The sequence below is a fragment of the Somniosus microcephalus genome, chromosome 8 (assembly GCF_052327205.1).
Source record: "Somniosus microcephalus isolate GS21.2 chromosome 8, FLI_Smic_1.0, whole genome shotgun sequence".
NCBI classification, from domain to species: domain Eukaryota; kingdom Metazoa; phylum Chordata; class Chondrichthyes; order Squaliformes; family Somniosidae; genus Somniosus; species Somniosus microcephalus.
Genome location: NC_140994.1, coordinates 10,039,532 through 10,057,426, shown reverse-complemented (window position 1 = coordinate 10,057,426; position 17,895 = coordinate 10,039,532). Strand labels below are relative to the sequence as shown.

General features: G+C 49.7%; 1 protein-coding gene across 6 annotated transcripts in view; it reads left to right on the top strand.

Moving 5' to 3' along the window:
- The window catches only part of hps1 (HPS1 biogenesis of lysosomal organelles complex 3 subunit 1), a 44,242-nt gene that overhangs the window by 10,083 nt on the left and 16,264 nt on the right, over positions 1 to 17,895 (top strand). For 3 of the 6 annotated variants that reach the window (XM_085994217.1, XM_085994216.1, XM_085994220.1), the window contains 5 exons: positions 1,848 to 2,008; positions 4,891 to 4,993; positions 5,663 to 5,732; positions 6,685 to 6,740; positions 11,977 to 12,144. In XM_085994217.1, the coding sequence (XP_085850343.1) occupies positions 1,848 to 2,008; positions 4,891 to 4,993; positions 5,663 to 5,732; positions 6,685 to 6,740; positions 11,977 to 12,144 (558 nt within the window). Of the gene's footprint in view, positions 1 to 702; positions 762 to 1,847; positions 2,009 to 4,890; positions 4,994 to 5,662; positions 5,733 to 6,684; positions 6,741 to 11,976; positions 12,145 to 17,895 lie in introns of those variants that run through there. The other 3 variants (XM_085994219.1, XM_085994218.1, XM_085994221.1) reach the window with 3 other exon arrangements.

Sequence of the window (17,895 nt, the reverse complement as noted above, 5' to 3'; positions counted from 1 at the left end):
CTGGACGGAGGTGTTCTGCAAAGCGGTCACCCAATCTGCATTTGGTCTCCCCAATGTAGAGGAGACCGCATCGTGAGCAGCGAATACAGTATACTAAATTGCAAGAAGTACAAGTAAATCGCTGTTTCACCTGGAAGGGGTGTTTGGGGCCCTGGACAGTGGGAAGGGTGGAGGTAAAAGGGCATGTGTTGCATCTCTTGCGCTTGAAGGGGAAGGGGTGTTGGGGGTGATAGGACTGGACCGGGGTGTCGCGGAGGGAGCGGTCCCTTCGGAATGCTGAAAGGGGAGGTGAGGGGAAGATGTGTTTGGTGGTGGGATCACGCTGAAGGTGGCGGAAATGGCGGAGGATGATCCGTTGAATGTGGAGGCTGGTGGGGTGAAAGGTGAGGACAAGGGGAACCCTATCGTGGTTCCGGGAGGGAGGGGAAGGGGTGAGAGCAGAAGTGCGGGAAATAGAACGGACACGGTCAAGGGCCGTGTCAACCACGGTAGAGGGGAATCCTCGGTTGAGGAAAAAGAAAGACATGTCGGAAGCACTGGTTTGGAAGGTGGCATCATCAGAACAGATGCAGCAGAGATGGAGAAACTGGGAGAATGGAATATAGTCCTTGCAGGAAGTGGGGTGGGAGGAAGTGTAATCCAGGTAGCTGTGGGAGTCAGTGGGCTTGTAGTGAATGTTGTTTGTCAATAACCTATCCCCAGAGATGGAGACGGAGAAGTCGAGGAAGGGAAGGGAAGAGTCGGAGATGGACCATGTGAAGGTGAGGGAAGGGTGAAAATTGGAAGCAATTCTCTCTCTCCACAGATGCTGCCTGACCTGCTGATTATTTCCAGCATTTTCTGTTTTTATTTCAGATTTCCAGCATCCGCAGTATATTGCTTTTGTTTTAATCAGCTGACGTTGGCCAGACCACTTGTGACTTAGGGAGGAGTATTCGGGCGTCCTGTGTGGAGGGCGGGGTCAAGGTTGGCTGTGATCCACAGTTGCATTGCCTGCCGACACTCTGAGAGAAATCCATTGAGTAATGGCCACTAGGGTGAGGCCTTTATATTCTTGGGACGTGGGTGAAACTGATTTATTACCCATCCCCAGTTGCCCGGGGTGCTGGGCCTTTTCCTTGAACAATCACCGCAGTTCTTGTGGTAATGGTGTTCCCACAATGGTGACTCAACTTTGTAGCGATTGGTTGGCTTGCTAGGAAAGAAAGAAAGACTTGCCTTTCTACAGCGCCTTTCACGACCTCAGGACGTCCCAAAGCGCTTTACAGCCGATGTAGTACTTTTTGAAATGTAGTCACTGTTGTAATGTAGGAAATGCGGCAGCCAGTTTGCGCACAGCAAGATCCCACTAACAGCAATGTGCTAATGACTAGATAATAGAACAGCTCGTCTACAAAATAGTGCCATGGGATCTTTTACGTACACCTGGGAGGGCAGGTTTAACGTCTCGTTCGAGGGAAGGCATCTCCGATAGTGCAGCTCACCTTCAGGGAGGGTAGAAATTATTCAGTGTCCCATTCCTAGTTAGTATATAGTGATCCCTGTCACATTCTAACTCTCTATCCGGGAACCCCTGCCGTGTGTGCATTGGCGTGAGATCACGATCTGACTTGGCTATGACTTACTACCATTCTTCTCCTCCCCACCCCACACCTCCCCATGGACAAGAAGCTTATGATCCAGGCAAACGCAGGAAGAATGGGCTTCTGGTTAAAGTGCTGAAAGTGCAGCTACCCATATACAGAATGAGTGGCAGCCTTGAGCGGTCAGGGATGATAATTGGAGAACAAGGAGTGGGGAGTATGGGGAGCTCTGCATCGAGACTGACTCGGTATTTTTGTTGTTAGGCCGTGGAACGCCTGATCCACCCCCAGTTGTGCGAGCAGTGCATCGAGTTCCTGGACCGGCAGGTGGTTCAGCAGATAAACAGCAGCACGGAACGGGCCAATGAGGAGGTGGTACACACCTTTATCCTAGTACACACCAAGCTCCTGGCATTCTTTTCAAGGTGATGCATTTTGTGACAAATTTACATTATCTTTCATTTAAAATAAGAATGTTTGTTTCCTCTGGTTTATTGCAGTGAGTAGCTGCACCATACGAACCTGGAGAGTCCCCAGTTATGTCTCTGTCATAAGAACACAAGAAATAGGAGCAGGAGTAGGCCCTTCGAGCATTCCGAATCAGCCATTCAATAAGATCATGGCTGATCTTCTACATCAACACCACCTTCCCGCACTATCCCCATATCCCTCGATTCCCTTTGTGTCCAAAAGTCTATCGATCTCTGCCTTGAATATACTCGACGACTGAGCCTCCACAGCCCTCTGGGGTAGAGAATTCTAAAGATTCACAACCTTCTGAGTGAAGAAATTCCTCCTCATCTCAGTCCTAAATGGCCGACCCCTTATTCTGAGACTGTGACCCCTAGTTCTAGACTCCCCAGCCAGGGGAAACATCCTCCCAGCATCTACCCTGTCAAGCCCCCTCAAGAATTTGATATGTTTCAATGAGATCACTTCTCATTCTTCTAAACTCTAGGGAATATAGGCCTAGTCTCCTCGGACAGACTCTGAATTGAACTTGGGACATTCTGGTCTGTGCGGCTTAATGCTTCATAGACTGGCAGAAACAAGTGGCCCTTTGCTGAGTTGACTGATTTCAGCTGTGGTTCTGGTGGGAGCCCTACCATTGGGCTCAGCACCCCTGGGTTAGGAAGAGGATAATTGGCAAGGGTTCCTGTTCCTCATTGTCACCCAGTGACTCCTGCTCAAAATGCACATGTGTAGTCATCGGGTGAGACAACAACAACGGCTTGTATTTGTATAACGCCTTCAACGTAGTGAAACGTCCCAAGGTGCTTTACAGGAGGATTAAAAGACAAAAAATTTAACACCGAGCCACATAAACAGAAATTAGGGCAGGTGGTCAAAGAGGTAGGTTTTAAGGAGAATCTTAAAGGAGGAAAGAGAGGCGGAGAGGTTTAGGCAGGGAATTCCAGAGCTTAGGGCCCAGGCAACAGAAGGCACAGACACCAATGGTTGAGTGATTATAATCAGGGATGCTCTAGAGGAGCGTAGATATCTCGGGGAGGGGGGTGGGGGTGGTGGAGGTTGTGGGCCTGAAGGAGATTAGAGATAGGGAGGGGCGAGGCCATGGAGGGATTTGTAAACAAGGATGAGAATTTTTGAAATTGAGGCGTTGTTTAACCAGGAGCCAATGTAGGTCAGTGAGCACAGGTGAGATGGGTGTTGGGGACTTGGTGCGAGTCAAGACACGGGCAGCTGAGTTTTGAATGACCTCAAGTTTACGTAGGGTAGAATGTGGGAGGCCAGCCAGCAGTGCGTTGGAATAGTCAAGTCTAGAGGTAACAAAGGCATGAATGAGGGTTTCAGCAGCGGATGAGCTGAGGCAGGGGAGGAGACGGGCGATGTTACGGAGGTGGAAGTAGGCGGTCTTTGTTATGTTGTGGATATGTGGCCGGAAGCTCATTTCAGGGTCAAATATGACACCAAGATTGCAAACCGTGTGGTTCAGCCTCAGACAGATGTTAGGGAGAGGGATGGAGTCAGTGGCTAGGGAACGGATTGGACTGTGCTGCGATGCCCTCCCCCCAAGGTTAAATAGCTCGAAGACACTCCATTTTTATGCTTAATACATGAAGGGCAGTCACTTGAGAGAGGTTCTGGGGATCACCTATAGAACTGTACCCCAGCGAGCGTCCATGCCTTGAGAAAAGACATGGGGTGGGGGGGGGGGGGAAAGGGAAAGAGAAAATATGGGGTAGATTATCAAAAGATATCGGTGTATTCTGAGGACCTGCTGCTGACTTCGCATGTATCTGCACTGTGTGCACACTTTTTTGAGATTGTACCCAGCAGATTGTAAGTTGAAAACTGACTCGTAATGACCTTCCCTTTAGATCCACCTTCTGAGGTTTTTCAACATTTGAATAGACTTTGCGCCACCCCTCACAGTTTTTGTTCTTCCCCACCCATCTCCTTTGAAGGTGCTGACTCTGGGGTGTGATTCCACAGGCTCTGGTACCTCCCCCAGGTCACTGTTTACCCATGAGCCCAGATGGAAAATCTTAACTAGGTCACTGCGATGCCCTCCAACAGTCAAATAGCCCAATGGCATCCTCGTCTGAGGTCCACAAGTGTGCAGATTCCAGCAGGGGTTGCTGAATAGTGATCACTGTGAGCACTGGCTGTTTTCCCCCTCTCTTTCTCCCACCCCCTCCCCACGTTGCCCTGTCAAGACCTCAGTACAGACTCCGAATTGAACTTGGGACATTCTGGTCTGCATGGCGTAATGCTTCATAGACTGACAGAAACAAGTGGCAAATAAACCAGAAAGAAAGAAAGACTTGCATTTCTATAGCGCCATTCATGACCACCAGATGTCCCAAAGTGCTTTACAGCCAATGAAGTACTTTTTGACGTGTAGTCACTGTTGCAATGTAGGAAACGCGGCAACCAATTTGCACACAGCAAGCTCTGACAAACAGCACTGTGATAAATGACCAGATAATCTGTTTTAGTGATGTTGATTGAGGGATTAATATTCCCCTGCTCCTCTTCGAAATAGTGCCATGTGATCTTTTACGTCTAAGAGGGCAGACGGGGGCCTCGGTTTAACATCTTGTCTGAAAGACAAACTATACGTTGCATCTTCAGGTTTGAAAGTCATGACAATCTGCTTGAAGATGTGACTCGAACACTGCATGCTAGTTGCATTTTGTATTTTTTTTTAAAAAGATCTGGCAGTGAATGCCTGATTAGTGCTTCAAATTCAGAATGAATAGTTAACGTCATGATCTTATCATTCAATTGATTTGTTCACTTGAAACTCCAGCTTACTGTCTGTTCTGTTCTTTTGCCCCCACAGTCGTAATGCCAGCTCGCTGAGACCGTCAGACTTGCTCTCGCTCATTCTGATTGCTCAGGATATGTACCCAAGCGACGGCAGCCTGGAAGCGCTGATTGGCAAGGTAGGACTTCCCTCTGTGTTTGGCTCGGTCTCTGTGAGTTCGATAGTAGGGGAAGGGAGAGGGTAGAGCCAGAAAATTCAACAAATAGAAGGCAAACTATTCTGCAGCCTGCCTTGCGAATCTGCATTGTCTGTTCATGACAAATGCCTAACTTGGCATGATGCTTAAATTCTCAGAGCTAGTGAAATCCCATATTTAAATTTAGTTCCCAGATGTTTGTGGGAATGGTTGATACAGTGAGTTACATGCTGTCCTTTTCAGCTGTGGGACATTGAGTTCAAATTCAGTCCAGATGGATGAAATGAAAATTCCCTCTGGCTGTTTGCAGGGGGGTGGGGGGGGTCCAATATTTTTGATACAACAACCCAGTTCTTGGTGGGGATGGGCCCACAACACCACTGGTGATTTGGCAGTAAATTGGTAATCTCGCTCCAAAAGACCACAGGGTGATTAGCGTGGGAAATGGTGAAGCGGGGGGGGGCATGCTCTTGAGGTTGGGGCGGATCTGGGAGTGTTTGTTGCTGACACCGGATTCCCGAATCAAGGGATATGGAGATAGGGCGGGAAAGTGGAGTTGAGGTCGAAGATCAGCCATGATCTTCTTGAAGGCGGAGCAGGCTCGAGGGGCCGAATGTTCTTGTGCTTGTCTGATGCATTGTTTGCTCATAGGATCTGGAGAATACTCCAGTAACGGAAGAGTTTTCCACCCCTGAGCTGTTGCCTGGCGCACACGGAGGAGGTATGTATGGACCAGCTTAAGCAACAAATCTCCCCATCAGGACCCCTTCTCTGTCCGCTGTGTTGCACACCTTATCAAGAGGGAATCCCAGCGTCCATCCCGCTTTTTAAAAAAATCATCAGGCTGCTACATAGAACTAATACAAAACTTTCCTTCAAACTGTAACGTAACTGAGTCATACCGACCAGGGTGATCCCAGATTTGATTCCTGATGTGTGCACAACTAGCTGATCACAGCCAAGACAGTAGTCGTGGCGTTACAGTAGGTCTGCCGCATTCCTCAATTAGCGAGGAGTAAAACCTGCCGGGGTTGCCGCTCCGGATCTGGAAAGTGCGTGTGTGGGGTGAGGCTAGGATTGGATTTGGCCATTGTGCTTTTTATGGTGAGTTAGGTGGCCGACGGTCACTCTCCGGACCCGTCTGAAGGGTAGTCACTTGGGTGAGTGCCAGTGCCCATGGAACTGTACCCCAACAAAGAGTTGACACCTTCATGAGGTGAGCAGGAAGGCAAGGTGGTGCAAAGGTGTGTTTATGCCCCTCTCCTCTGCTGCGTTGCACACCATGTCCAGTAATGAGGATTGGTTGATGCCTGCCCTCTCACCTCTGTCAATGTGGCTGTATAACTGGGTGTTGGTATTTATCCTAGTGACCCCGGGTGACGGTCTATATGGTATGTTTTTGTGAGCTCCGCATTTTGTATCTGATTTGACATGGTGCAATATCCCGTAAATTACCACTCGTGTTTGGAGTGCAGTTTGGTGCATGCAGTGAAGATGCTGCTTTCTGTGTCATCAATCGCTTATACCAAGTTTATATACTGTAGACTTTTTTCTCACACTTTGCCTACACTTTTTTTAATATTTAAATTCTCTTTCTCCTTCCCGGCCCTGTGTGTTCTGATTATAATTGCATAACTGTTCAGATTAGTGTGTTTTTTTTCTGCCCTCTTCAGGAGGGTCGGTGGGGAGCAGTTCGCACATGTCCCAATTCACCAACTCCATGGCACAGGTAGGCGATAGTAATTTACTGTTTAGAACACCGAGCTGTCGGTCTAGTTTTGAGCCCATCAGATGTTTCTCCGGCAATGTCGTGGGGCTAGATTCTAACACCAGCTGCATTAAGCAGCAATGTTCCCATCAGTGGCCCCTTGGGGCCTACAGATAGTGATAACAGCTTTTTACAGGACTGGAGTGTTTAAACAGAGAGTTTAGAAATGATGCAGAGGGACAACAACAGCTTGTATTTATACAGCGCCTTTAACATAGTAAAACGTCCAAGGCACTTCACGGGTGTTATATAAACAAAACTTGACACCGAGCCACATAAGGAGATATTAGGGCAGGCTTGGTCAAAGAGGTAGGTTTTGCTGAGCGTCTTAAAGGAGGAGAGAGAGAGAGGTAGAGAGGTTTAGGGAGGGAATTCCAGAGCTTAGGGTCTAGGCAGCCAATGGTGGAGTGATTAAAATCAGGGATGCTCAAGAGGGCAGAATTAGAGGAGCGCAGAGATCTCGGAGACAACAAAACCGTTTCAAATTTGAAAAAGTGGGTGAGTTAGAAAAGATCTTAACATACTAACCTACATGCAAATGATTGTTTATCAGCACGTACAAAATAGCTTACACTGTAGTAAAGGCAAAAGCTAGAATCCAGCTGTAGTAAATCAGTATGGCCTGGGTGCCTTTTGCTTTTCTCTTCACCTTCCAACCAGCCCATGTGTAAAAGCTGCATCAACGGCCTTGTTGGTAGAGGCCTGTTGTAGCATTAAGCATGGAGTAGAAGGTTGCCGATTTGATTGCTGATCTGACTGAGTTAGTAATGGAGGTTCTGCAATCGGCCTCGGTGTGCCAACGCAAGGGAAGCAAAAACAATCAAAGTTCCTGCTGCTGATTGCTATCCGCTGATTGCTATCCAGTGACTCTTAATGTAAAGCATGTTACATAGCCACACCTTAGTGTCCTGGATCATTGCTGTCGGATGCTGCTAATACTTGTAAGTGCCAATTCCTGTCTCCAAACACCTGTTTCTCTCTCTCTTTCCTTTGAGTGTCAGCCATGGCTCAGTGGGTAGCACTCTTGCCTGAGTCAGGAGGTTGTGGCTTCAAGTTCGGTCCTAGGATCCCAGCTGTTCACAATATATATTAATGATCTGGACGAGGGAATTGGATGTAGTATCTCCAAATTTGCAGACGACACAAAGCTGGGTGGGCGTGTGTGCTGTGAGGAGGATGTTGTGAAACTCCAGTACGATTTGGACAGGTTGGGTGATTGGGCAGAAACATGGCAAATGCACTATAATGTGGATAAATGTGAGGTTATCCACTTTGGTGGCAAAAACAGGAAGGCAGATTATTATTTGAATGACAATAGATTGGGAGAAGGGGAAGTGCAAAGAGACCTGGGTGTTCTTGTGCACCAGTCGCTGAAGGTAAGCATGCAGGTGCAGCAGGCGGTTAAGAAGGCAAATGGTATGTTGGCCTTCGTAGCAAGAGGGTTCGAGTGCAGGAACAAGGATGTCTTGCTGCAGTTGTACAGGGCCTTGGTGAGACCGCACCTTGAGTATTGTGTGCGGTTTTTGTTGCCTTATCTGAGGAAGGATGTTCTTGCCATGGAAGGAGTGCAGCGAAGATTCACCAGGTTAATACCTGGGATGGCAGGAATGACGTACGAGGAGAGATTGGGTTGATTGGGCTTGTACTCACTGGAGTTTAGAAGATTGAGAGGGGATCTCATCGAAACCTATAAAATTCTGTCAGGCCTGGACAGACTAGATGCAGGAAGGATGTTCCTGATGGCCGGGGAGCCCAGAACTAGGGGTCATAGTCTAAGGATAAGGGGTAAGCCATTTAGGACTGAGATGAGGAGGAATTTCAAATCAAATCAAATCAAAATCAAATCAAATCAACTTTTATTGTCATTGTTAGTGCACAAGTGCAGTACAACGAAATGTAGGCTTGCGGCTCCCGAGAGTGTACATTTAGATTAAGACATTTAAACATTCAACATACATTTGGCTTGTAATACATTAACATAAACATAACCATAATAAAGTGCATTGGCAGATGTGCAGGCTTTAGAGTTTATTTGTGGAGTTCAGTAAGATGACAGCCCTGGGAAAGAAGCTGTTCCTAAATCTGTAGCGTCTCCCAGATGGCAGGAGGGCGAACAGACTGTGGCTGGGGTGGGTAGGGTCTTTGATGATGGTCCGTGACCTCCGTAGACAGCGTTTCTGGTATATGTGCTCTATGGTCGGTAGCCGGGTGCCGGTAATGCGTTGGGCAGTTTTGACTACCCGCTGCAGGGCTTTCCGGTCATAGTAGCTACAGCTGCCATACCATACTGTGATACAGTTCGTCAGGATGCTCTCTATTGTGCAGCGGTAAAAGTTAGAGAGGATCAGGGGTGACAGGTTACATCCCTTCAGCCTCCTTAGGAAATATAGGCGCTGCTGGGCCTTCTTCACCAGAGAGGAGGTATTGAGGGACCAGGAGAGGTCTTCTGTGATGTGGACTCCGAGGAACTTAAAGCTGTCCACCCTTTCCACCACAGCCCCATTGATGTGGATGGGGGTGTGACTTCTGCCTTTAGACTTCCTGAAGTCCACAATGATTTCTTTGGTTTTCTTGATGTTAAGGGCCAGGTTGTTATCGGCGCACCACTTCACGAGATGCTGGACCTCCTCCCTGTAGGCTGACTCATTGTTGTTGGTGATCTGGCCTACTACCGTGGTATCATCCTCAAACTTGATGATGGTGTTGGAACCATGAACAGCCACACAGTCGTAGGTGAAGAGGGAGTAGAGGAGGGGGCTCAGCACACATCCTTGTGGGGCCCCTGTGTTCAGGGTCGGCGGGGGGCGGGGGAGGTGTGGTTACCTAATTTGACAGACTGGGGTCTGTTTGTTAGGAAGTCCAGGGTCCAGTTGCAGAGGGAAGTGTTCAGGCCAAGAGTTTGGAGTTTGGTGGCCAGCTTGTTGGGGATGAGAGTGTTGAATGCTGAGCTGTAGTCTATGAACAGCATTCTGATGTAGGTCTCCTTACCATCTAAGTGATTCAGTGCCGAGTGTAGAGCAGTTGTGATTGCATCCTCCGTTGATCTGTTTGCACGATAGGCAAACTGGTGTTGGTCAAGAGAGGCGGGAACACTGGCTTTGATGTGAGCCAGGAACAGTCTCTCTCAACACTTCATTATGATGGGTGTGAGTGCGACAGGTCGATAGTCGTTCAGGCACGTCACAGCCGTTTGTTTTGGCACAGGAATAATGGTAGCGGTCTTGAAGCATGTAGGGACTACTGCCTGGGCCAATGACAGATTGAAGATGGTGGTGAAGACATCAGCCAGCTGATCAGCACATTCCTTGAGTACCCGTCCAGGGATGCTATCCGGTCCAGCAGCCTTTCGTGTGTTCACTCCGCGTAGAACACCCCTTACATCGGAGGTCGACAGAGTGAGCACCTGGTCTTCCGGGGGTGGCAAGGCTTTGGTAGCCGGCTCCCTGTTGTCCCTGTCGAAGCAAGCGTAGAAGTTGTTAAGCTCCTCCGGAAGGGCGGCATCGCTAACCGGGGGGCTGGTGTTTTTGCCCTTGTAGTCAGTGATGGACTGGATGCCTTGCCACATGCGCCGGGGGTCCGAGTTGTTGTGGAAATGATCCTGTATCCGCAGTGTCTGTTTCCTTTTGGCAGTCCTGATACCCTTTTTTAGGTTGGTCCTAGCTGCACTGTAAGCCGCCGCGTCGCCAGATTTAATTGCTGCGTCGCGTGCTTTCAACAGTGAGCGGACCTCTCCGTTCATCCAGGGTTTCTGGTTGGGGTATGTCCTGATATTTTTATGGGTCGTGACGACCTCGACGCAGCTGTTAATGTAGAATAGCACTGTGGATGCGTATTCCTCGATGTCATTATGGGCAAACATGCCCCAATCAGTGCGTTCGAAGCAATCCTGAAGCTCCGATACTGCCCCCTCTGGCCATACTTTCACTGCTCTCGCTGATGTTCTCCCTCTTTTGATGAGCGGTTTGTATGCCGGGGCTAGAAACAGGGAGAGGTGGTCAGACCTCCCAAGGTGGGGGCAGGGAATGGCCTTATAAGCATCTACAATGCTCATGTAGACTTGATCCAGTGTGTTCTCCCCTCTTGTGGGGCAGGAAACATTCTGGTGGAATTTCGGTAGTACAGTTTTTAGGTTTATGTGATTGAAGTCCCCCGCGATGATAAAAGCTCCGTCTGGGTGCGCAGTTTGTTGTTCGCTGATGGCCCTGTAGAGGTCCTTCAGTGCTAGTTTGGCATTAGTGTGTGGTGGGATGTGGACCGCAGTGATGATAACAGCCGTGAATTCCCGAGGCAGGTAGAAGGGTCTGCACCTTACCATGAGGAATTCCAAATCAGCCGAGCAGGATCTATCGATTATGTCCGTGTTAGTGCACCAGGCATTGTTAGTGTAAATGCACAAACCGCCTCCCTTGCTCTTACCGGAGTCTGCAGTTCTGTCGGCGCGGAAGACCGTGCGTCCTTCTAGTTGGACGGTGGTGTCAGGGATGCCGTTGTTCAACCAGGTCTCTGTGAAGATCATGGCGCAGCATTTCTTCACCCAGAGAGTGGTGAACCTGTGGAATTCTCTACCACAGAAGGCAGTGGAGGCCAATTCATTAAATATATTCAAGAAGGAGTTAGATATATTAAGGCTAAAGGGATCAAGGGATATGGAGAGAAGGCAGGGACAGGGTACTGAATTTGGATGATCAGCCATGATCTCATTGAATGGCCTACTCCTATCTTCTATGTCCCACTCCAGAGACCTGAGCACACATAATCTAGGCTGACACTCCAGTGCAGTACTGAGGGAGTGCTGCACTGTTGGAGGTGCCGTCTTTCGGATAAGATGTTAAACTGAGGCCCTCTCTGCGCTCTCAGGTGGACGTAAAAGTTCCCACAGCACTATTTTGAAGAAAAGCAGGGGAGTTCTCCCCAGTGTCCTGGCCAATATTTATCGCTCAATCAGTATCTCAAAAAAAAGTTGATCTGGTCATTATCACATTGCCGTTTGTGGGAGCTTGCTGTGCGCAATTGGCTGCTGCGTTTCCTACATTACAAAAGTGACTACACTTCAAAAAGTACTTCATTGACTGTGTAAAGCACTTTGGGACGTCCGATTTGTGAATGGGCTATAGAAATGCAAGTCTTTTCTTTGTTTGTGTGTGCTTTGGGCAGAAAGTGGCCTTCACAAGATAATGTCCTGTTTCCTGATGTCTAGGTTGCAGAAGACACCCTGCAGGCACTTGAATCGCTTCCTTCAGGAGATTGTGTCCCCAAAAGAGTGTTCCTGGATGCCAATTTAAAGGATAATTACTGCCCCATGATGCCTCACAACATGTATTGCATGTCCCTCTGGCCTGGGATCTCTCTCGTGCTGCTTACAAAGGTGAGAATAACAGATACGTAATATATTAAATTTGGGCATTGCCACTCATAGAGTCATAGAGTTTTACAGCACAGAAAGAGGCCCTTCGGCCCATCGTGTCTGCGCCGCCCATCCATCCCTGTCCAGTCTAATCCCATTTTCCAGCATTTGGTCCATAGCCTTGTATGCAATGGCATTTCAAGTGCTCATCCAAATGCTTCTTGAATGTTGTGAGGGTTCCTGCCTCTACCACCCTTTCAGGCATTGAGTTCCACATTCCAACCACCCTCTGGGTGAAAAAGTTCCTCCTCAAATCCCCTCTAAATCTCCTGCCCCTTACCCTGAATCTATGCCCCCTTGTTATTGACCCCCCTACTAAGGGGAAAAGTTCCTCTTTGTCTACCCTATCTATGCCCCTCATCATTTTGTACACCTCAATCAGGTCCCCCCTCAGCCTTCTTTGCTCCAAGGAAAACAACCCCAGCCTGTCCAGCCTCTCTTCATAGCTGAGGCGCTCCATCCCAGGTAACATCCTGGTGAATCTTCTCTGCACCCTCTCCAAAGCAATCACATCCTTCCTATAGTGAGGCGACCAGAACTGCACACACTACTCCAGCTGTGGCCTCACCAGCGTTTTGTACAGTTCCATCATAACCTCCCTGCTCTTATATTCTATGCCTCGGCTAATGAAGGCAAGTATCCCATATGCCTTTTTAACCACCTTATCTACCTGTTCCGCTGCCTTCAGGGATCTATGTACATGTACACCAAGGTCCCTCTGACCCTCTGTACTTCCTAGGGTCCTACCACTCATTGTGTATTCCCTTGCCTTATTTGTCCGTCCAAAATGCATCACCTCGCACTTTTCAGGGTTAAATTCCATTTGCCACTTTTCCGCCCATCTGACCAACCCGTTTATATCGTCCTGCAGCCTGAGGCTTTCCTCCTCACAATTTACCACCCCACCAATTTTCGTGTCATCTGCGAACTTACTGATCATACCTTTTACATTCTCATCCAAATCATTTATGTAGATCACAAACAACAAGGGACCCAGCACCGATCCCTGAGGTACCCCACTGGACACAGGCTTCCAGTCACAAAAGCAACCTTCGACCATCACCCTCTGCCTCCTGCCACTCAGCCAGTTTAGGATCCAACGCGCCAAGGCACCCTGGATCCCATGGGCTCTTACCTTCTTGACCAGTCTCCTATGCGGGACTTTGTCAAAAGCTTTACTGAAGTCCATGTAAACCACATCCACAGCATTTCCCTCATCCACCCCCCTAGTCACCCCCTCGAAAAATTCAATCAGATTTGTCAGACATGATTTACCCTTGACAAAGCCATGCTGACTATCCCCGATTAATCCTTGCCTCTCCAAGTGGAGACTAATTTTGTCCCTCAGAATTTTTTCCAATAATTTCCCTACCACAGATGTTAGGCTCACTGGCCTGTAATTCCCTGGTTTATCCCTGCTACCCTTCTTGAATAATGGTACTACGTTAGCTGTTCTCCAGTCCTCTGGTACATCCCCTGTGGCCAGAGAGGTTCTGAAAATTTGTGTCAGAGCCCCTGCAATCTCCTCCTTTGCCTCCCACAGCAGCCTGGGATACATCTCGTCTGGGCCTGGGGATTTATCCACTTTTTGGCCTGCTAAAACTGCTAGCACCTCCTCCCTCTCGATGCTAATATGTTCAAGTATGTCACAGCCCCCTTGCCCGATTTCTATGTCTGCATCGTCTTTCTCCATAGTGAACACAGATGCAAAAAATTCATTTAAAACCCCGCCTACATCATCTGGCTCTACACACAGATTGCCACTTTGGTCCCTAATGGGCCCTACCCTTTCCCTGGTTATCCTCTTGCCCTTAATATACTTATAAAACATCTTAGGATTTTCCTTTATTTTGCTCGCCAGTGTTATTTCATGGCCCCTCCTCGCCCTCCTAATTTCTTTTTTAAGTATGCCCCTGCATTTTTTATACTCCTCTAGGGCTTCTTCCGTCTTTAGTCTTTTGTAACTGCCAAAAGCCCCCCTTTTATTTCTAATGCATTTTTGTATATCCCTTGTCATCCAAGGTTCCCTTTGCTTGTTGGTCCCACCCTTGACCTTTACAGGAACATGTTGGCGTTGTACTCTCTCTATTTCCCTTCTGAAAGTCTCCCACTGTTTTGATGCGGATTTTCCTATAAGTAGCTGCTCCCAGTCCAATTTGGCCAGATCCTGCCTTATCATATTAAAATCGGCCTTCCCCCAATTTAGAACCCTTATTTCCGGGCCGTCTTTGTCTTTTTCCATGACCACCTTAAATCTCACCGAATTGTGGTCACTGTCGCCAAAATGCTCTCCTACTGACACTTCCACCACTTGCCCGGCTACATTCCCCAGAATTAGGTCCAGTACCGCCCCCTCTCTTGTAGGACTTTCTACATGTTGGCTCAAAAAGCTCTCCTGGATGCACTTTAAGAATTCTGCACCCTCTAAGCCTTTCACACTCTGACTATCCCAATTTATATTGGGGAAGTTGAAATCCCCCACTATTATTACCCTATTATTTTCGCACTTTTCTGAGATTTGCCTACATATCTGTTCCTCTATCTCCCCCTGACTGTTTGGGGGCCTATAGTACACTCCCAGCAAAGTGCTTGCCCCCTTTTTGTTTTTAAGTTCTACCCATATGGCCTCATTAGAGGAACCCGCTAATATATCATACCTCCTTACAGCAGTAATTGACTCCTTAATTAATATTGCAACACCCCCTCCCCTTTTACACCCCCCTCTGTCTCGCCTGAAGATTCTATACCCCGGAATATTGAGCTGCCAGTCCTGACCCTCCCTCAACCATGTCTCCGTGATAGCAACAATATCGTACTCCCATGTGTTCAACAACAACTTCAGTTCATCCACCTTATTTGCAAGACTCCTTGCATTAAAATAAATGCCTTCCAGCCCTGCCATATTCTCTTTTGCCTTCACATATTTGCTTTGCCTTCCCAGCTGACTTGTTTTTCCCTCTGTATTTGGCTGTAAATCACCCCCTACTATAGCTCCACTCTGTACCCCATCCCCCTGCCAAGTTAGTTTAAACCCCCCCCAGCAGTGCTAGCAAACCTCCCCGCAAGGATATTGGTTCCCCTCTGGTTCAGGTGTAAACCGTCCGACTTGTACAAGTCCCACCTTTCCCAGAAGCAGACCCAGTGATCCAGGAAACTAAAGCCCTCCCCCCTGCACCATCCCTTTAGCCACGCATTCATCTGTTCTATCTTCCTATTTCTATACTTACTAGCACGTGGCACCGGGAGTAATCCAGTGATTACAACCCTTGAGGTCCTGCTCTTTAATCCTTCACCTAGCTCCCTAAATTCTTGCTGCAGGACCTCATCCCTCTTTTTACCTATGTCGTTGGTACCAATGTGGACCACGACCACTGGCTGTTCACCCTCCCCCTCCAGAATGCCCTGCAGCCGCTCAGTGACATCCTTGACCCTGGCACCAGGGAGGCAACAAACCATCCTGGATTCACGTCTACGGCCACAGAAACGCCTATCTGTTCCCCTTACTATAGAATCCCCTACCACTATTGCTCTCCCACTCTTTTTCCCCCCTTCCTGGGCAGCAGGAGCACCGCCAGTGCCAGGAAGTTGGCTGCTGCTGCCTTCCCCTGGTGAGTCATCCCCCTCAACAGTATCCAAAGCGGTATACTTGTTTGAAAGGGGGATGTCCGCAGGGGTTCCCTGCACTACCTGCCTGCCTTTGTTGCTCCGCCTGATGGTCACCCCCTGTGCTGCCCTACCCTGAGGCGTGAACAACTCGCTAAACGTGCTATCCACGAGCCTCTCAGCATCGCGTATGCTCCAAAATTCATCCACCCGCAGCTCGAGCGCCACAATGCGGTCTACAAGTAGCTGCAGCTGGATGCATTTCCCGCACACATGGTCGCCAGGGACACTGGCAGCGTCCCTGATTTCCCACATAGAGCAGGAGGAGCAGAACACGGGTCTGAGCTCTCCTGCCATGACTTACTCCTTTAATTAATCTAAAAATTTATTCAATACCCCAGTTACAGGTATACTCTAGGGCGCTTTATTTACCAACTGTCCTCACCACAACAGAGCCCCCAGAAATTTAACACCACAGAATTCAAGCTTGTAATGAAAAGAGAGAAATACTCACCAACCAATCACTTACCTGCTCCCTGGTGACGTCACACCCCGATTACTTTTTACCTCCCTGCAACTACCGAGCTCGCAGACTGGAGTTTGGTATTGCCTCTCCTGGCCCCGCTGCCGCTTTTATACCTCGCCGCCGAGTCTCCCACAGGTCCCGCCTCTCGCTGCCTGCCGCCGCTGCTCTGAGGCCTCTCCTGGCCCCGCTGCCGCTTTTATACCTCGCCGCCGAGTCTCCCACAGGTCCCGCCTCTCGCTGCCTGCCGCCGCTGCTCTGAGGCCTCTCCTGGCCCCGCTGCCGCTTTTATACCTCGCCGCCGAGTCTCCCACAGGTCCCGCCTCTCGCTGCCTGCCGCCGCTGCTCTGAGGCCTCTCCTGGCCTCGCTGCCGCTTTTATACCTCGCCGCCGAGTCTCCCACAGGTCCCGCCTCTCGCTGCCTGCCGCCGCTGCTCTGAGGCCTCTCCTGGCCCCGCTGCCGCTTTTATACCTCGCCGCCGAGTCTCCCACAGGTCCCGCCTCTCGCTGCCTGCCGCCGCTGCTCTGAGGCCTCTCCTGGCCCCGCTGCCGCTTTTATACCTCGCCGCCGAGTCTCCCACAGGTCCCGCCTCTCGCTGCCTGCCGCCGCTGCTCTGAGGCCTCTCCTGGCCTCGCTGCCGCTTTTATACCTCGCCGCCGAGTCTCCCACAGGTCCCGCCTCTCGCTGCCTGCCGCCGCTGCTCTGAGGCCTCTCCTGGCCTCGCTGCCGCTTTTATACCTCGCCGCCGAGTCTCCCACAGGTCCCGCCTCTCGCTGCCTGCCGCCGCTGCTCTGAGGCCTCTCCTGGCCTCGCTGCCGCTTTTATACCTCGCCGCCGAGTCTCCCACAGGTCCCGCCTCTCGCTGCCTGCCGCCGCTACTCTGAGGCCTCTCCTGGCCTCGCTGCCGCTTTTATACCTCGCCGCCGAGTCTCCCACAGGTCCCGCCTCTCGCTGCCTGCCGCCGCTGCTCTGAGGCCTCTCCTGGCCTCGCTGCCGCTTTTATACCTCGCCGCCGAGTCTCCCACAGGTCCCGCCTCTCGCTGCCTGCCGCCGCTGCTCTGAGGCCTCTCCTGGCCTCGCTGCCACTGAAACCATCACTCCAGCTATAAATTTCTACCACCAAACTGAGTTTCTGAAGTTGCAGATCCTAATTCTTGTACTTAAACCAGCTCTATTCAGAGAGCCTCACAGCTCCAGGACACTGCCAACATTCCTAACCTTCCTCCCGGAGAACTGACTGTGGGACAACCGCTCCCCATTTTCTTCCTCTTGCTATAGTTTCCTCTCCTTCCTTTGTTCAAAATGATTCATGAAACCTTTGAGTGGCATCCTCACAGGAATTGATTCTGCCTGCTGCTCCTGCCACCACCTCTCTCGACCCCTCCACTGTCTCTAAATTGTCAGATTGTTTGTCCGACATCCAGTACTAGATGAGCAGAAATGTCCTCCAACTAAATATTGGGAAGACCAAAGCCATTATCTTTGGTCCCCACCACAAACTCTGTTCCCTAGTCGCCGACTCCATCCCTCTCCCTGCCAACTGTCTGAGGCTGAACCAGACCGTTTGCAACCTTGGTGTTATATT